The following is a 17,576-nucleotide window of genomic DNA, read 5'->3' as shown; positions in this document are numbered from 1 at the left end:
AACCCCCGGAAGAGAACAGACAGCCCAAGGTGAGCAGACACCTTCAAAACCCCTGGAAGAGAACGGACAGCCCAAGGTGTGCAGACACCTTGGAAACCCCTGGAAGAGAACAGACAGCCCAAGGTGAGCAGACACCCTGGAAACCCCCTGGAAGAGAACAGACAGCCCAAGGTGAGCAGACACCCTGCAAACCCCCTGGAAGAGAACAGACAGCCCAAGGTGAACAGAACACCTTCAAAACCCCTGGAAGAGAACGGACAGCCCAAAGTGGAGCAGACACCTTCAAAACCCCTGGAAGAGAACAGACAGCCCAAGGTGAGCAGACACCTTGGAAACCCCTGGAAGAGAACAGACAGCCCAAGGTGAGCAGAACACCTTCAAACCCCTGGAAGAGAACAGACAGCCCAAGGTGAGCAGACACCCTGGAAACCCCCTGGAAGAGAACGGGCAGCCCAAAGTGGAGCAGACACTTTCAAACCCCTGGAAGAGAACAGACAGCCCAAGGTGAGCAGACACCCTGGAAACCCCCTGGAAGAGAACAGACAGCCCAAGGTGAGCAGACACCTTCAAACCCCTGGAAGAGAACAGACAGCCCAAGGTGAGCAGACACTTTCAAAACCCCTGGAAGAGAACAGACAGCCCAAGGTGAACAGACACCTTCAAAACCCCTGGAAGAGAACGGGCAGCCCAAAGTGGAGCAGACACCTTCAAACCCCTGGAAGAGAACAGACAGCCCAAGGTGAGCAGACATCTTCAAAACCCCTGGAAGAGAACGGACAGCCCAAGGTGAGCAGACACCTTCAAACCCCTGGAAGAGAACGGGCAGCCCAAAGTGGAGCAGACACCTTCAAAACCCCTGGAAGAGAACAGACAGCCCAAAGTGGAGCAGACACCTTGGAAACCCCTGGAAGAGAACAGACAGCCCAAGGTGAGCAGAACACCTTCAAACCCCTGGAAGAGAACAGACAGCCCAAGGTGAGCAGACACCCTGGAAACCCCCTGGAAGAGAACGGGCAGCCCAAAGTGGAGCAGACACCTTCAAACCCCTGGAAGAGAACAGACAGCCCAAGGTGAGCAGACACCTTCAAAACCCCTGGAAGAGAACAGACAGCCCAAGGTGAGCAGACACCTTCAAAACCCCTGGAAGAGAACAGACAGCCCAAGGTGAGCAGACACCTTGGAAACCCCCTGGAAGAGAACAGACAGCCCAAGGTGGAGCAGAACACCTTCAAAACCCCTGGAAGAGAACGGACAGCCCAAGGTGAGCAGACACCTTCAAACCCCTGGAAGAGAACGGACAGCCCAAGGTGAGCAGACACCTTCAAAACCCCTGGAAGAGAACGGACAGCCCAAGGTGAGCAGACACCTTCAAAACCCCTGGAAGAGAACGGGCAGCCCAAAGTGGAGCAGACACCTTCAAAACCCCTGGAAGAGAACAGACAGCCCAAAGTGGAGCAGACACCTTCAAAACCCCTGGAAGAGAACAGACAGCCCAAGGTGAGCAGAACACCTTCAAACCCCTGGAAGAGAACAGACAGCCCAAGGTGAGCAGAACACCTTCAAACCCCTGGAAGAGAACAGACAGCCCAAGGTGAGCAGACACCTTCAAAACCCCTGGAAGAGAACAGACAGCCCAAAGTGGAGCAGACACCTTCAAAACCCCTGGAAGAGAACAGACAGCCCAAGGTTAGCAGAACACCTTCAAACCCCTGGAAGAGAACAGACAGCCCAAGGTGAGCAGACACCTTCAAACCCCTGGAAGAGAACAGACAGCCCAAAGTGGAGCAGACACCTTCAAAACCTCTGGAAGAGAACAGACAGCCCAAGGTGAGCAGACACCTTCAAAACCCCTGGAAGAGAACGGGCAGCGCCAGGTGGAGCAGACACCTTCAAACCCCCTGGAAGAGAACAGACAGCCCAAGGTGAGCAGACACCTTGGAAACCCCCGGAAGAGAACAGACAGCCCAAGGTGAGCAGAACACCTTCAAAACCCCTGGAAGAGAACGGACAGCCCAAGGTGAGCTGACACCTTCAAAACCCCTGGAAGAGAACAGACAGCCCAAGGTGAGCAGACACCTTCAAACCCCTGGAAGAGAACAGACAGCCCAAGGTGAGCAGACACCTTGGAAACCCCTGGAAGAGAACAGACAGCCCAAGGTGAACAGACACCTTCAAAACCCCTGGAAGAGAACAGACAGCCCAAAGTGGAGCAGACACCTTCAAAACCCCTGGAAGAGAACAGACAGCCCAAGGTTAGCAGAACACCTTCAAAACCCCTGGAAGAGAACAGACAGCCCAAGGTGGAGCAGACACCTTCAAAACCCCTGGAAGAGAACGGACAGCCCAAGGTGAGCAGACACCTTCAAAACCCCTGGAAGAGAACAGACAGCCCAAGGTGAGCAGACACCTTCAAAACCCCTGGAAGAGAACGGACAGCCCAAGGTGAGCAGACACCTTCAAAACCCCTGGAAGAGAACAGACAGCCCAAGGTGAGCAGACACCTTCAAACCCCTGGAAGAGAACAGACAGCCCAAGGTGAGCAGACACCTTGGAAACCCCCTGGAAGAGAACAGACAGCCCAAGGTGGAGCAGAACACCTTCAAAACCCCTGGAAGAGAACGGACAGCCCAAGGTGAGCAGACACCTTCAAACCCCTGGAAGAGAACGGACAGCCCAAGGTGAGCAGACACCTTCAAAACCCCTGGAAGAGAACGGACAGCCCAAGGTGAGCAGACACCTTCAAAACCCCTGGAAGAGAACAGACAGCCCAAGGTGAGCAGACACCCTGGAAACCCCCTGGAAGAGAACACACAGCCCAAGGTGAGCAGACACCTTGGAAACCCCCGGAAGAGAACAGACAGCCCAAGGTGAGCAGAACACCTTCAAAACCCCTGGAAGAGAACGGACAGCCCAAGGTGAGCAGACACCTTCAAAACCCCTGGAAGAGAACAGACAGCCCAAGGTGAGCAGACACCTTGGAAACCCCCGGAAGAGAACAGACAGCCCAAGGTGAGCAGGACACCTTCAAAACCCCTGGAAGAGAACGGACAGCCCAAGGTGAGCAGACACTTTCAAATCCCCTGGAAGAGAACAGCCAGCATTGTGCATGGCATTCGCGTTACTGCGGGCCATGGGGTGGACGGCTGCTTTACCAAACCTACATAACTTATTTCCAAATCAACAACAAAGCTGGGTTGACTTTTAAAACATTGGGTTTTAAATATTTTCAAATCCGACCCCAATGGAAAGAAATTGTTTCGAATAGATTTACTTCAGAATAAAAATTAATTTTAAATTTATTTGGGGAAAAATAAACCCTACAAATTTTTACCAAGAAATGACTTCTCAGGATCGTCCTTATTATACACACCCACTAAAAATGGTCACTTCTGAAGATATGACCATTTCAGCCTGTGCTAGTTTAAAAAGAACTAATTAATCTAGACAAAGTTCTGAAGTCATAGAAGATTGCTACCAAGGGATTTCATAAATTATTGTGAACAATAAAAGTGTGAAGTCTTATTTTTATCATCATTAAAAAGATGAACTACCTCATTAAGGTCTTGAGGAGTCTCATATCTAAAGCTTGTTCTACATTATGCCAAATAAAAAGCAACAAGAACAAATTTTGATTTCCGTGTGTAATTCTAGTAAATCACCCCACCTGAAATTAGATGTGATTTGCTAGAAATATGCATAGAAAACATTAACTGTATTTTCAATGGAATTTTCTAGAAGAATTGACATCAGATAGATACATCATAACTAAACTCACTATAAAACCACATGTAACAAAATTAAGAAATTATTGGATCAACAAATCTTCCCTTTCTCTAATAGACTGTTTTAGAATCACACAATTGGCGTGCCCATTAGTAACTATCAGCACTTCCCAAAGAACTTTAATTTTTCTGCACATGAAACTGTTGTCCAATTATTTTCAAATTCCCTCTCTGACGAGAAAAAACAGTTGATTCAGTAGATATTTAAGTGCCCCTTGAACAAGAGCCTCAAAAAGCATAATAAATATAAGGTTGATTCTTCTTAAAAATGTGGGCCAGGGTCTTGTGAAACTACAAAGAAAGCACGTTTGGAAAGGTCTTCCTTTGTGCAAGCTTTTTTCAGGCAGCTCATGATGTATTTGTCCATTATTGTTTTTCAGCAGTTAAGGAAGTGTTTTCTCAAAGATCAAGAAGAAATGTGTGAGTTTCAGCCACTGTCTGCTCTACTTTGTGTGTGTGTGTGGGGGGGAGGGTACTGGGGCTTGAACTCAGGGCCTGGGTGCTGTCCCTTTATTTTTTTCAATCAAGGCTAGCACTCTGCTAGTGGAGCCACAGTTCCACTTCTGGGTTTTTAGTGGTTAAGTGATAATAAAGAGTCTCATACACTTTTCCTGTCAGTGCTACTTTTGAACCATAGTACTCAGATCTCAACCTCCTGAGTAACTAGAATTATAGGCAGGAGCTGCTGGTAACTAGGTCTACACACTTTTTGAGCACTTTTCTCAGCTTCTAAATAAGGGACAAGAATAGCTAAAAATGATTAAGCTCTTCAGTATTCACAAATCTGTGTTTCCCACCAAACATAAACCAGAAACTTTTGTTACGAGGCTCCTTAGAAGCTGTGAGACTGTCATGGTTCCACACTAGAAAAGTAGCTAGATCTCTAAAATTATTCCAACCAATTCTTTCAGGGCCTGTTTCTGTGGATTAAAACTATTTATAGATCTTCTCATGCTAGGAGCTCTTGGGCAAAAGTTTTAAAGCTCAAGTCTCAAGGTTTCAACTGATGATACAGAGGCATCTCAAGTGTGGTTCCAGTAAATGAAGTCAAGTCCATTAATATGTGAGATTCAGCAGCTACTTGAGTAGCACATAGGTTTCATATTAAGACTGGTGAATAAGTTGGGTGGTGAAATATATTGAATGCACATGGCACCTGCTATCCTACTTTTCATGCAGAAAGTAGCATACACTCCCATGAGCTGCTCAAAAAAACAAAACAAATAACCTAATTAGCTTGGGATTTCTAGGGCAAATGTTCCACATATTGGCACTTTACAAGGACTTCTATGAATAAAATGCAGCTTTCTCTCAGGAGAAAGCAAAAGTGCTCAACAGAAAAAATGAAAATAGAGAAGTTTCCAGACAGCTAATTTGAAAGTCATTGTAAGTCATTAGGGAAGGGAAACCAAGTTCTTCTATTTATGGCTACATCCATTTCTCTAATACCTAGAGCACCCACATGCTTTGGAGCAGCACCTAGAATGATGTACATGCTCAAGAGAGTAAGAAATTCCTTTTTTTTTTTTTGTCAGCCATAGGGCCTGAACTCTGGGCATGGGTGCTGTCCCTCAGCTCTTCAGCTCAAGGCTAGCACTCTATCACTTGAGCCACGACTCCACTTCCAGTTTTTTTCTGTTTATGTGGTGCTGAGGAATCGAACTCAGGGCCTCATGCATGCAAGGCAAGCACTCTACCACTGAGCCACCTTCCCAGCCAGAAATTTCTTTTCTTAGAGATAAATTTTCATGGATCAAAAGCATTCACCTGGGATTTGTATGGCAGAGTCATTTAGAAGACCCCTGTATCCTGCTTGGTGGATGTCATCTCCTCCGCCCTTTGCACTGGGTGTTTGGACAAAAACACCTAGGATTCCTCTCATTTGAATGTAACTATATCTGCTTCTATAACTCTTGAATTATCAAAAGCCTGTCAATTTCTTCTGAGAGAAGACCCCATGAGGAGGAGCTGAAATCTGGTCTCTAGACAGACCCACCATTTTTACCTGCATTGTCGGGTTGCATGAACGCTGTTGTGGACATGTGGGGAAACAGAGCCAGCGAGTCGCGATGAGTGCCTCGAAGGTGGATGGTGTTTCCTTGGAAATAAACTCCATGCATGTCGGTGTCAGTGCCCATTCCAATCAAATGCCAGGACACTCTATCCTTTTTGCACATGCTGAGGCCTGGCTGGTTGCCATACATATAACCATTAATAGCTAAATGGGAACAAGAAGACTGTCAGAACCTTCTGTGTATGTAGACATATTAAAAACACTCTATCTTAGTGAGAGATTATCAACATGCGGAAGGTGGTGTTCAAGTGTGTTTGTGGTGTCCAGAATATTCTTGTTATTAGAAAATAAAAACTACTAAAGAAATGTTACTAAAAACCTGGATGGAGAAGCTAGAGGGTGGATCCACTTAAACTAGCAAAATAACAATAATACAAATACATTACAATTATAAGAAAATTTAATGATACATATGCAAGCACATTACGAGTAAACAAGGTCAAGTTGCATTATACTCAAAATCTGACTTGTTGAATTGAAACCCCTTTGTCCAACTGCTTAATTAAAAAAAATAAGGAATAAAGTCAGGTTGTTTGTGGATAATTTTTTTCTACAAATTGTTTCATGGCATGATATGGTCCATAAGATTCTTATCTGTAATTAACCGGTGAAGAGCTGAAAGTGAAGCTCTTGCTCAAGGGGATCAGCTTTGAGAGAAAAAGCCAAGCGAGAACAAGAATCCCTGAGTTCAAGCCTCAGTACTGGCACACATAGAGAAAACATTATTGACTTCATCAGTTTCCCATACTCTTTTCTAAAACTTTTGATATAAAAATCATTTTCTTTGGAAGTTGCTTTCTAGCCATCTCCCTTGTTAAATATCTCTTCGTTGGTTATCCAGTCATTCAATTCTGCTAGATCCTCAACGCTGATGTCTTCATATCTCATTCTAGGAGTTATCAGACATGACTGCTTTCATGGGTTTTGTATCCTTTTATTTTCATGGTGAAAACAAATTAACATTGTATTTGCACATGGCCGATTAGTGGAGAGTAATCTAGAGGAGATGAGGGAGCAGTACATTATAAAGACTTAGCACCTGAGGAAATAAATCTTAATGACAAAATTTCCTTTTCTTGCTTCAATAAAAAAAAAAACCTGTAGATTTTTTTTTATTTTTGAGTGTGTATACATGGATAGAATGAGGTTTCACTATGACAATTCCACAGATATATAGATGTATTTTGAACAAGTTCACATCCTCATTATATTTCCACACTTCTTCCATCTCCTTTCACTTCCAAAGAGTGTTTGGTGGATTGAAGCATATTTCAGTCCATTTGAAATGTCTTTGGGGATAACTTATGTATAATTGACTTTACCTTTTATATCAACCCAATCCATTAACAGTGGCTATATCTGGATCAAAGTCTTAGGAAGAAATTAGAAACCACATTCTCGTTCTGTAGGGATAAATGTCAAGATTACATAGCAATGTCTGATGGGTAAGTATACATAATTATGTTTCTTGATCAATGTCCCTTAGAGAGATAATGTATCTCCACCTAATCCCCACTATTGCCCACATCAGGCAAAAACAAACAAACAAATCCAAAGACATGAATGGCCTTCTGGAATAAGCCCCCTGTCAAAAAGTTCTTTTTATTTCTGTGACTGCTTGCTAAGTATACTTAAATATAGGACTATTCATAGAAATGACCTAAACTTTTGTTCATCAAATATTAAAAATATTAGTGTAAATACAGGTCTTAATAAATTACTATTTGGTAGAGAATCTTTCTTGATTTTAAACTTTTGCTTAGAGCTTCATTTTCTAGATCTTGCACTGATTCCTTGAATAAACACCTTTCAAACACACCCTGTAAATACATGAGAGTCAAAGCATGATACCATGTTAGGCCCAGTCTCTGGTTTTGTTACTTCTTCCCCTATCCCATCCAAGCAAGACTAGCATTAGAATTTACTTTGTAATTAATGTGAAATCTTTCCCTTAATGTGAAATTTTTCCTTTAACTTTGCTTTTAAAATGACATGTGAAAATGAAGGAGGTGACATTGATCAAGTTATATTGTATTCATAAACTGCTTTGTTAAATGGCAACTCTTTTGTACAACTACTTAAAGATAATAATGAAAAAAAATAAATGAGTTTCATATCATCAAACCAGGTTGCAACTAAATGTGATGTGGTCCATTAGTTCAATTTTTTCCCTGTAGAGGTTTCTCTGATGATAATTGTCTTACAATTTAACTTTCCCATTAAGGAATTACCATGTTTGCTCCTTTCTAGTTTTGTGTTGCTCTTTTACCATCTTCTACAAATTGCAGATACAAATTGCTTATCCACGTATCAGAACGCTTTTCCTAGAAGATGACATTGGAAGTCGCTTGCTTCCAGACCCTGTCCAGGAAGGTTCTGCTGGAAATGAGCATCAGGGACCATGGGGGTTTGAACCTGCTTGTTGTATGTCACTGTAACCTTGGACTTTTTGGACTCTCTATGCTGGGAGGGAGGTTGGGGCTATATTTTTTATTCTTTCATAAAATGTTTTTAAATATTCCTTTTAAAAAACATACCAGAGAGCTAGAACATGTGTTGTCCTTGGGAGGGTGAGTCAAGGCGCAGAGGGGGTAGATGAATGGAGAAAGGAAGGGTGGTGAATAGTCAAAATATTCAATGTACATTTGTGAAAATGGAACACAACAATGTGAGGGGATGGGTAGGGTTGGGAGAGATGGAGAGAGATGGAAGAGGTGACAATGATCAAGGTACCTGTACTTAGAAACTAACATGTTGAATTGAAATCCCACACTGATTTTAAAGTCAATAAGTAGATGTTGTGTTCAGTCCTTAAATGAGTAGTTTTGTGTCTGTTATAATACTTGCTTTAGCACTTTATTGACTGCTTTCTTTTTTTAAAAAATACGTTTTTTATTGCAAAAATACTGTACGGAGGGGTTACAGTTACATGAGCAAGGTCATGAGTACATTTCCTATCAAGCATTGTTACCCCCTCCTTTGTTTGTCCCCTACCCTCCCTTCCCTCCCACCTCCACAAGTAGGCTCCCCCTTCCCCCACCTCCCTCCCCACCTAAATTGTAAAGTTCGTTTTTCAACATAGTGTCTTGTACATCTCATTGTTACAATGGGTCAACCTGTATCTCTATTTAAGCACTTTGTTTTTTCCCTTCCCCTCCCAAGGTAGAGAAGTATATACAAGATGCAGGGCACCGACACCAAATACAGTGAAAACAAGGGTTATGCCATGGGGGAGGAACATAGAAAGAAGCAAAAAAAAATCACATGGTACATTATAAATATGTTAGGAACAATAGCAAGAAAGAAAACACCACTTGTTTCCCTATCTTGGGGTTCATTTTATCTGGTTATCTTATCTGGTCATATGTACATAGCTTTTGATCTTGTCTGCTTGTCCCAGACATATACTAGTTATTGCAAATAAGGGAAACCATGGGACCTTTGTTTCTTTGGGCATAGCTCACTTCACTTAATATAATTTTTTCCAAGTCTTTCCATTTCCTAACAAATGGGGCGATGTCATTCCTTCTGATGAAGGCATAGAATTTATATATATATATATATATATATATATATATATCACATTTTCTTGATCCATTCATCTGCTGAGGGGCATCTGGGTTGGTTCCATATCTTAGCTTTGGTAAATAATACTACAATAAACAGTTGTACTGGTAGCCTTAGTATGGTCTAGTTTGTGATTGTTTGGGTAAATGCCCAAAAGTGCTGGGTCATAGGGGAGCTCTATGTGGAGTCTTTTGAGGAACCTCCATATTGCTTTCCAAAGTGATTGCACAAGTTTACACTCCTACCAACAGTGCAGTAGGACTCCCTTTTGGCCACATCCCCTTCAGCATCTGTTGTTAATAGATTCCTTGATTATAGCCATTCTAACTGGGATGAGGTGGAATCTCATGTTGTTTTGATTTGCATTTCTTTTATGGCTAGACAGGTTGAGCATTTCTTCATATATCTATTGGCCATTCTTATTTCCTCTTCAGAGAAGTTTCTCTTTAAGTCTTTAGCCCACTTATTTATCGGGCAGTTGTTTCTTTGAGGATTTGTTGTTAGGGGATTTAATTTTTTGAGCTCCTCAGGATTATAGACATGATTATGAGCAACAGGAAAGCATAAAGTTTTACCATATCTTTGGGAGATGACCTGTGAAGCTGAAGATGTGAAATCACTTACTTTGAGACTGAGAGCAATACTCAAGAAACAAAAATTAAGATAATTAAAACACCACAACTATTTACATTTCAAATGCCATTATGCTTTTCATTTATCATACCATGCATTCGGTTGGATTTCACAAACTCTTTTTCTTCCTTGTCAACACTGGAGGGATGCCAGGTAAACTTCTGAATGTTTTCATCAAAATACCTGCTCAGATTCTCATCAAAGACTGTGAACAGTAAGTAAAATTCCTTGTCTATTCCTTTCTATGGAGAAGAAAGAAAGAAATACACAAAACATACAGCTTGCAGAATTCATAGCATGTTTAACTTTCAAATTTAAGACAAAATGAGTGATGATCAATGTAAGCTACAGATTCACCAAGTCATTTTGTAAATCAGGATTCTCAGCTTGACTCGGGTGGGTTCACATGATGTCTAGGAAACATGTCTTTCTTTTTATGTCCTATTCATTACTATGAAACTTCTTTTCTGTTGTTCCTCTTTTTTAATTATTATTTTTAAGTAGTTGTACAACGGGCTTTCAATTCAACATGTCAATTTATGAGCACAATGCATCCTTATCAGTTGTCTCCCTTACACCATTCTCAATTTCTTCCAAAGTGTGATATCCTTGCTCAGCAGGCTTTCTGCCCTGTGTAGTCCTGTTCACAGGCTGGACCTCTCTGACAGCGTCTGAGTATGGCCTCCGATGCTCGGGCCTCAACCTCTCTGTCTGACTTCATTTCCTGCTCCTCACCTCCTCACTTTCAGAAGACACTCTGCCTTTGTGCTCTTCCATCAATAGCACACCAGCCTCATTCGTGCTTTGGGGGTCTTTTCAGATGCTGTCCCCCTCCTAAAGAAATCTCCTCCCCAGCTCGCTCCTCATGTTACATAGCCTTCACCTTCTGCCTCACCCTAAACTCATCTTACCCTAGTCTTGTTGTACTTGAAGCACTTAGCTCCACCTGACATTATATTTTATAAACTTATTTTTAACTGCTTTCCACTGAAGTATGGGCTGCATGTGGGAGAGACAATTTTAGAGTTTTTGATTCCACTCTGTACCCACAGGTCCAAGAAAAATGGCTGGAAAATCAGGCACTCAACATATATTTGTGAGAAAAATAATGAATTCATAAAACTTAGGAAACAGGGTTATTTTATGCTAACTTGGGTTGAAGAGGACTATGAATTACTAGGTTGAATATTCCTAGACAGTTTATTGGATTTTATTTGACTACACAGTACACTCAACTAATGATTATGCTTTTCTTTCAAGCTGCACCAAATAGCTGATACACGTTTTGTCACTAGATGTCCTCCTGTCTCAAACATGTTTCCCATCCAAGCTGCCTTTTATTCTGCTGCTGTCCTTACAGTGATGCCTTGCCTGCCTGCCTGCTCAGCTAATCCTTCACTCTTCTCCCTTGGTATCATGCAACAAAGCCAAGTTCAAAAGCAACTAGGGGAATTTGGTGTGTTCTGCTATGTCCTTAGGCATGCACAGTTTGCTTCTTTTTTCTTTTGCAGACTTCTAATCCAGAGAGAGAGAAGAAGAAGAAAGGGAAGGAGAAGGGAGGAAGGGAGGGAGGGAAAGAGGGAGAGAGAAATTGGAGAAGAGGGGAGAGAGGAGGGGAACTGGAGGAGACTGGGGAAGGGGAGGGAAGAGGAGGGGAGGAGAGGAGAAGGAAAGGAAGAGTAGGGAAGGGGAGGGAGGGGAAGCTAAAAAAATCACCTGGCTATAGCCTATGGCATCCATATGAAACCCTTACTAGAAAGATGCATAAATACCTCTTCCCCTGATCATCCTTTCACTTGCCTAGAAGAGGCCTGAGTAGGTTTTTCCCTGCAGAAAGACTGATACAAAGTAGGTAGGTTACTTCTTGAATTGAAAATAACTTTCTGTCTGGTAAAATGGATTTCTCTCTGAACAAAATTTCAGCTTTGGGGAGGTTTCAGGATTTTTTGTTCCTCATGCATCATGTATAACTAATCTCACCATAAATAATATTTGGCTTAGGTAAAACAACAACTTCTACAGACACTTCTGGAGTCTTCAGAGAGCTACGTGAAATGTAATTATGATTCTTCTTATTTGACAAGGTTTCTCAAAGTTGGCCATAAAAGAGTTGGATCTGGGCTGGGAAGGTGGCTCAGTGGTAGAGCGCTTGCCTTGCAATGCATAAGGCCCTGGGTTCGATTCCCCAGCACCACATAAGCAAAAAGAAAAAAAAAGCCGGAAGTGGTGCTGTGGCTCAAGTGGTAAAGCGCTAGCCTTGAGCTGAAGAGCTGAGGGACAGCACCCAGGCCCAGAGTTCAGGCCCCACAACCGGACCCAAAAAAAAAAAAAAAAAAAAAAGAGTTGGATCTTTCACACATTCTTTATTCAGATGTTGTAGACCAATTAAATCATAATTTCCAGATAATTACAGTGTTCAGCCAAAGCTGGCAACCCCTGTAACTCGTCATTGAAAACTGGAAGTTAATTATGGTAGCTGCAAGAAAGTGTGTAAATAATTCCTTACAAACACATATTTAGAGGCTTACCTTCTTGCACTGATTAGCAGTGAAAAGCACAGCATTTTAAAATACCTCTATGTGATATTAAGTATATTTATAAAAAGAGGAAAACCTATTCATTCAAACCTTTATTTTACCAATTAGAAATTGTAAGGCAATTTACCTAAGCTGTGATGTCTTAGAATATTTGGCATTGTAAGGACCTAGTTCTGGACTCAAAGGAATTTCTAGACTTAGATGACACAGGCATCTTGGTCTACCAGTTCTCTGCAAAAATGAAAAATCCTAGAAATGTCTATTTCATGTGTAATACTCTTGAGTATTTGTACTATACCTCAATAGTAGTATAAGGTAATACAGAATGTATTTACTATGGTAGTAGGTCAGAAGAACATGTGACTTTGCACATCTGTCTTTTCCCAGTGCACTAGCTTATTTCCTATGAATTAAATACCTGAACCAAAAAGATAAAGTGCCGGAAAATATTTGTAACGTAGTTTTGATTTTTTTTCCCTGTTGAATTCATTCAGTGAAAAATTTGATTTTTTTTCTATAAGTATCTGTAGAAGTTGTTGTTTTACCTAAGCCAAATATTATTTATGGTGACATTAGTTATACATAATGCACGAGGAACAAAAAATCCTGAAACCTCCCCAAAGCTGAAATTTTGTTCAGAGAGAAATCCATTTTACCAAAGTTATTTTCACTTCAAGAAGTAACCTACCTACTTTGTATCAGTCTTTTTGCAGGGAAAAACCTACTCAGGCCTCTTCTAGCAGGTGAAAAGATGAGCAGGGGAAGAGGTATTTATGTATCTTTCTAGTAAGGTCTCATAGGGATGTCATATGTACTTCATTCTGGGAATGAAGTATACTCAACCCAGCTATAAGAAATAGAAAAGCAACAATCCTGGGTGGGCCTTGGTTACTTTGGAAATTTGGGTCTAAAGTTTAGAAAAAAATAAATAAGCTCCTCATTGTGTAGGAGTCAATTTCAAGAGGAAAGAAGAGCTACTGTTTTTGTCAGGGCCTCTTCATCACTAGCTACTCGGTAGCCACATGGCTCATCTACTACCCGGTAAACTCTTGGTGACATTTGATGACCTACCTGTGTGCCGTCGGCATTGAGAGCACCCCTTTTACACACCAGCAGAGGTCCTACAAGCCCAGCACTGGTATCCTTGATTGCCTCAACTGCTGAGAAGTAAAGATAGGTCAAGCAGGGGGGGTCGCCTGCGGCGGGGCTGACACTTTCCGGCACCATCCATCTGTATGTGAAGGTTTCCCCAGGCTTGACATGGGCACCTGGTTTCAGAAATCCTGAGGGTACAAATGAAATGGTTTGTCAAATCCACAGCAAACACTGCCCAGGCTTGGCTGACTCATCCCCATGTTTCTCTCCAATGCTGGCAAATGTTACAGGAGAGTTAGTATTTACCCCACCAGGGGAGCCAATGATGCCTATAACACACTGTTGTTTTATGAGGTAGAAGCTTCACTCAAAGCACTGTTTTCTTTGTAGAGTGTATACTGTTTTATACCCAAATACTGGACTTAGCCAACATTGAAAGAGTGATATAGTCCATTTAGCAATTAAATAAATATGAGACATCTTTAATGAATGCCTTCTTTTTTTTTTTTTGTCTGTCATGGGTCTTGAACACTAAGCCTGGGCGCTGTCCTTCAGCTCTTCAGCTCATGGCTAGCACTCTACCACTTGAGCCACAGCACCACTTCCAGTTTTCTGAGTGGTTTATTGGAGATAAGAGTCTCGTGGACTTTCCTTCCCTGGCTGGCTTTGAATTGTGATCCCCAGATCTCAGCCTCCTGAGTAGCTAGGATTAAAGGTGTGAGCCACCAGTGCCCGGCTCATTGAATGCCTTCAATGTAAAATATGTTTTACTCAGCCTTGCAAGAAACAACCCCAAAATGTTAAACAAGAGACTAATTTTTAAAGATTTTGAATCCTGGGAGCATGAACTAGTAACTAATTTAAGTAACCATATGCTGGAAGAGGTAAGTGAATGTTCAAGGTTACAAAGCTGATAAATGACAGAGCAGGGATTCAAACTCAAGTCTGTTTCCTTTGAAAGCCCGTGCAACTAATTCACATTGATTGTACTGCCAAAAACCACAACAGTATCTCTCTTACTGGACCAGGCTAAAGATTCCCTTTGCATATTGTTCCATGTTTTGGAAAAATGTGCCCAGTAAGTTTTCTGACTTGAAAAATGAAAAACACAAACATTTGGCTGGCCTTGGTGTTCTCTCTATGGCACCTCCCCTCCCCACAAGTCATTCTGAGCATCTCGATTTTAAAAAACAGAGAGCACAGTTTTATCAGGAGAGGCTGAAGATTGGAGCGTACAGATTCTTTTATCCTTCCTCTCACCAGCACCACCAAACCTAATCTTGACTGGGCCGGGCCTCCATCTAGGGGATGAAGAAAAATCCCAGGAGGCCATGGTGGCTGCTGCAGCCATGGTGGCAGCACTGAGGGCCCAGGAGTTTCTCAGAAGCATTGTCTTGAATGGTGGATATTCCTGCCACCAGCTGAAGCTGCCCTCCTGTGTGCAAAGAGCCTGCACTCCCTGCTCTGTGAGGGAGAAAGGCTGCATATGATAATATACAGCCCATAATACCAACCTTCAATCAACAGTTCTAGTAGTAAATAGAACAACGACGTGTATAATTTTGTTAATGAAACACTGGAAATGAGCTTTCCCCTTCTATTCTTACCAGCAGAATCTTGAAAAACCTCCAGCAGAAAGACTCTCCATTTTAGAGATATGGAAGAAGCTCACTTTAAATTTACTACATTACCAAGAGAAAAGGAAAGAAATGACCATTTCCAAAGAACCTATTGAGGAACCTGTTCTGTATTCTCCCCATCCTTTTCCAGTGCCTTATCATGTGAATGTTATTATCTGCATTGGATAGATGAGAAGAATAATGTTCAGGAAGTTGAAATCATTGCCTAAGTACTTAGAGTTGGGAAGGGAAGGGACCAGGACTTGAACCAAGTCTGTATAGTTGTCAGTCCTTCCCTCATTTGCTCTGTTTCTTCTCTAGGCTCAGGCTGAGACTCACCATCTAAGTTTGGAGCTGCATCAGATGCCTTGTCATAGAGCACACCATGGGGTAGAATGCTGTAGACTTTGTCAGCTTTGTTGGCAAAGGTCACTAGCAGGGTATCACCCACCTCTGCCTTTATGACTGGACCTAGAAAATTTTGAGAGGGGAATGAAGTTGGTGAGAGGAAAGGAAATAAGTACGAGCAGAGGAGTCATTCTATGGAGATGAACAATGCCCGGTAAGGCATGGTCTCTCCAAACACGAGGATTGTTTTACTGTACCAAGAATTCCAAGATGGCCTTCTATCCCGGAGGGTCTTTTTCTTTGAGTAAAAGTTGCATCCACATATTCTGTATACCGAGCCTTCCAATATTGCCCTCCTATTCTGTGCTCTCCTTGTGTGAAGTAGAGTGCAGAGTCGCTGTAAATGATGTTGGAATGTGATTGAAAACACATCCTGCCACATCCACTGGAGACATTAACAATGGATCTTCAATGATAACCTCTATCCCACTCACCCACCAGTCTCCCCAGGAACATCCACACTGGCTTGAGCAAAGTTCACAAGGAGTCGACCAGCCTTAAAAGTCTTCAGAAGTGATCGAGTTCATTTCTCTCTTGGACATGGTACTCCCTTCCCCAGAAGTTCAGCAACCAAATAAGTTACAGGCAAACTCCTTACTTACCAATGTTGGGGTCCCAGAACTGTGTCCTACAAAGTAATAAAGAGCTAACAGGTTTCTCTGCTGAGCAAGCATCTATCTCTTGCTGATATCAATGTGAACACGCTCTGCAGATTGTAGGATATGTGCTATCTGGCATGATTAAGTGAGTGCCTAGTTAATTAAGTCATTTAATTAATGGAAAGGACCTATAAACTGTTATCATAAAAAATCAAATTTCAAAATTGTGAGATATAATAACATAACTTCTGACTAGCATTAGTTCTCAACCACCTCATCTCCACCTGTGGAAATACCACTCCTACAGTCATGCATTGTCTTTCTCTTCTTTTGCTATCTAATCCCCTTTGCTTACTCATCTTCACTTTGTAAATTCTGTACACTTCTTTTTCAACACACTTTGTGCATCTTTTCTCTTCTTGTCTTCCTTATACTAAAGCCCAGGTGAGGCTCACATCACCTCATTGCATATTCTGCACCTTATCTCACTCCGGCTTACTCATTTTTTTCTCAGTATACATACTAACACAACATTAATATCACAAAAGGTTACCAGCACTATTTATTTATCCTTAAGTGTCAATTGCTTCCAGTTGCGAATCAAACCAAGTTTTAAAGTATTAAAGAACTTTTGTGATTGATGTCCAGTATTCTTTCTATTGTTCTATGCAAGTGCTCATTCCTTTATGCAAATGACCACCACATTCTTTCTGATCTAATCTACCTCTCCCATATAGCAGGTGCTGTGCATTAACCCCTGCATCTAAATTTTCCCAGCCTTCACTACTCACTTATATAAATTCTGTCATTCTACAAGATCCTGCTTAAATCCTATTTCCTGTGTGCGGTGCTCTATGACTATCTTTGTTATCTCTGAACAGCCATGAAACTACCTCTACTCATAACTTGTAAAGTTGTTTCTGCACCCCTTCTCCACATAAGGGTGAGGATGTTGTCTTAGATGCATTGCATCTCTCCTGCCACAAGTTCATTGTACTTTCATATACCACACTAAATACTGGTGGAATATACTCTAATTTTTCATATTTTAGAAGGCACTTCAGAACTCCAGAAGGCTTCTGAATTGTTTTAAAAGCTAAATCTCACCAAGCTCCAGTGGCTTATGCCTGCAATCCTAGCTATTTAGGAGGCTGAGATCTGAGGATCTCAGTTCAAAGCCAGCCTGGGAAGGAAAGTTCATGAGACTCTTATCTAGAATTAACCATGAAAAATCTGGAAATGGAAGCTGTGGCTCAAGTGGT

General features: G+C 41.8%; 1 protein-coding gene across 1 annotated transcript in view; it reads right to left on the bottom strand.

Moving 5' to 3' along the window:
• Positions 1-17,576, bottom strand: part of Hephl1 (hephaestin like 1) — an 83,900-nt gene that overhangs the window by 25,308 nt on the left and 41,016 nt on the right. Inside the window, exons 7-11 of the mRNA XM_042685242.1 lie at positions 15,913-16,052; positions 15,647-15,778; positions 13,665-13,876; positions 10,148-10,298; positions 5,788-6,000 (exon numbers count right to left, since the gene is read on the bottom strand). Of these exons, the coding sequence (XP_042541176.1) occupies positions 5,788-6,000; positions 10,148-10,298; positions 13,665-13,876; positions 15,647-15,778; positions 15,913-16,052 (848 nt within the window). The remainder of the gene's footprint in view (positions 1-5,787; positions 6,001-10,147; positions 10,299-13,664; positions 13,877-15,646; positions 15,779-15,912; positions 16,053-17,576) is intronic.

The sequence above is a fragment of the Dipodomys spectabilis genome, unplaced genomic scaffold (genome assembly GCF_019054845.1).
Source record: "Dipodomys spectabilis isolate Male_0828 unplaced genomic scaffold, ASM1905484v1 ptg000094l, whole genome shotgun sequence".
In the NCBI taxonomy this organism is placed as follows: Eukaryota; Metazoa; Chordata; class Mammalia; order Rodentia; family Heteromyidae; genus Dipodomys; species Dipodomys spectabilis.
The sequence above is the reverse complement of the archived record's forward strand: the minus strand, read 5'-3'. Positions and strand labels throughout refer to the sequence as shown.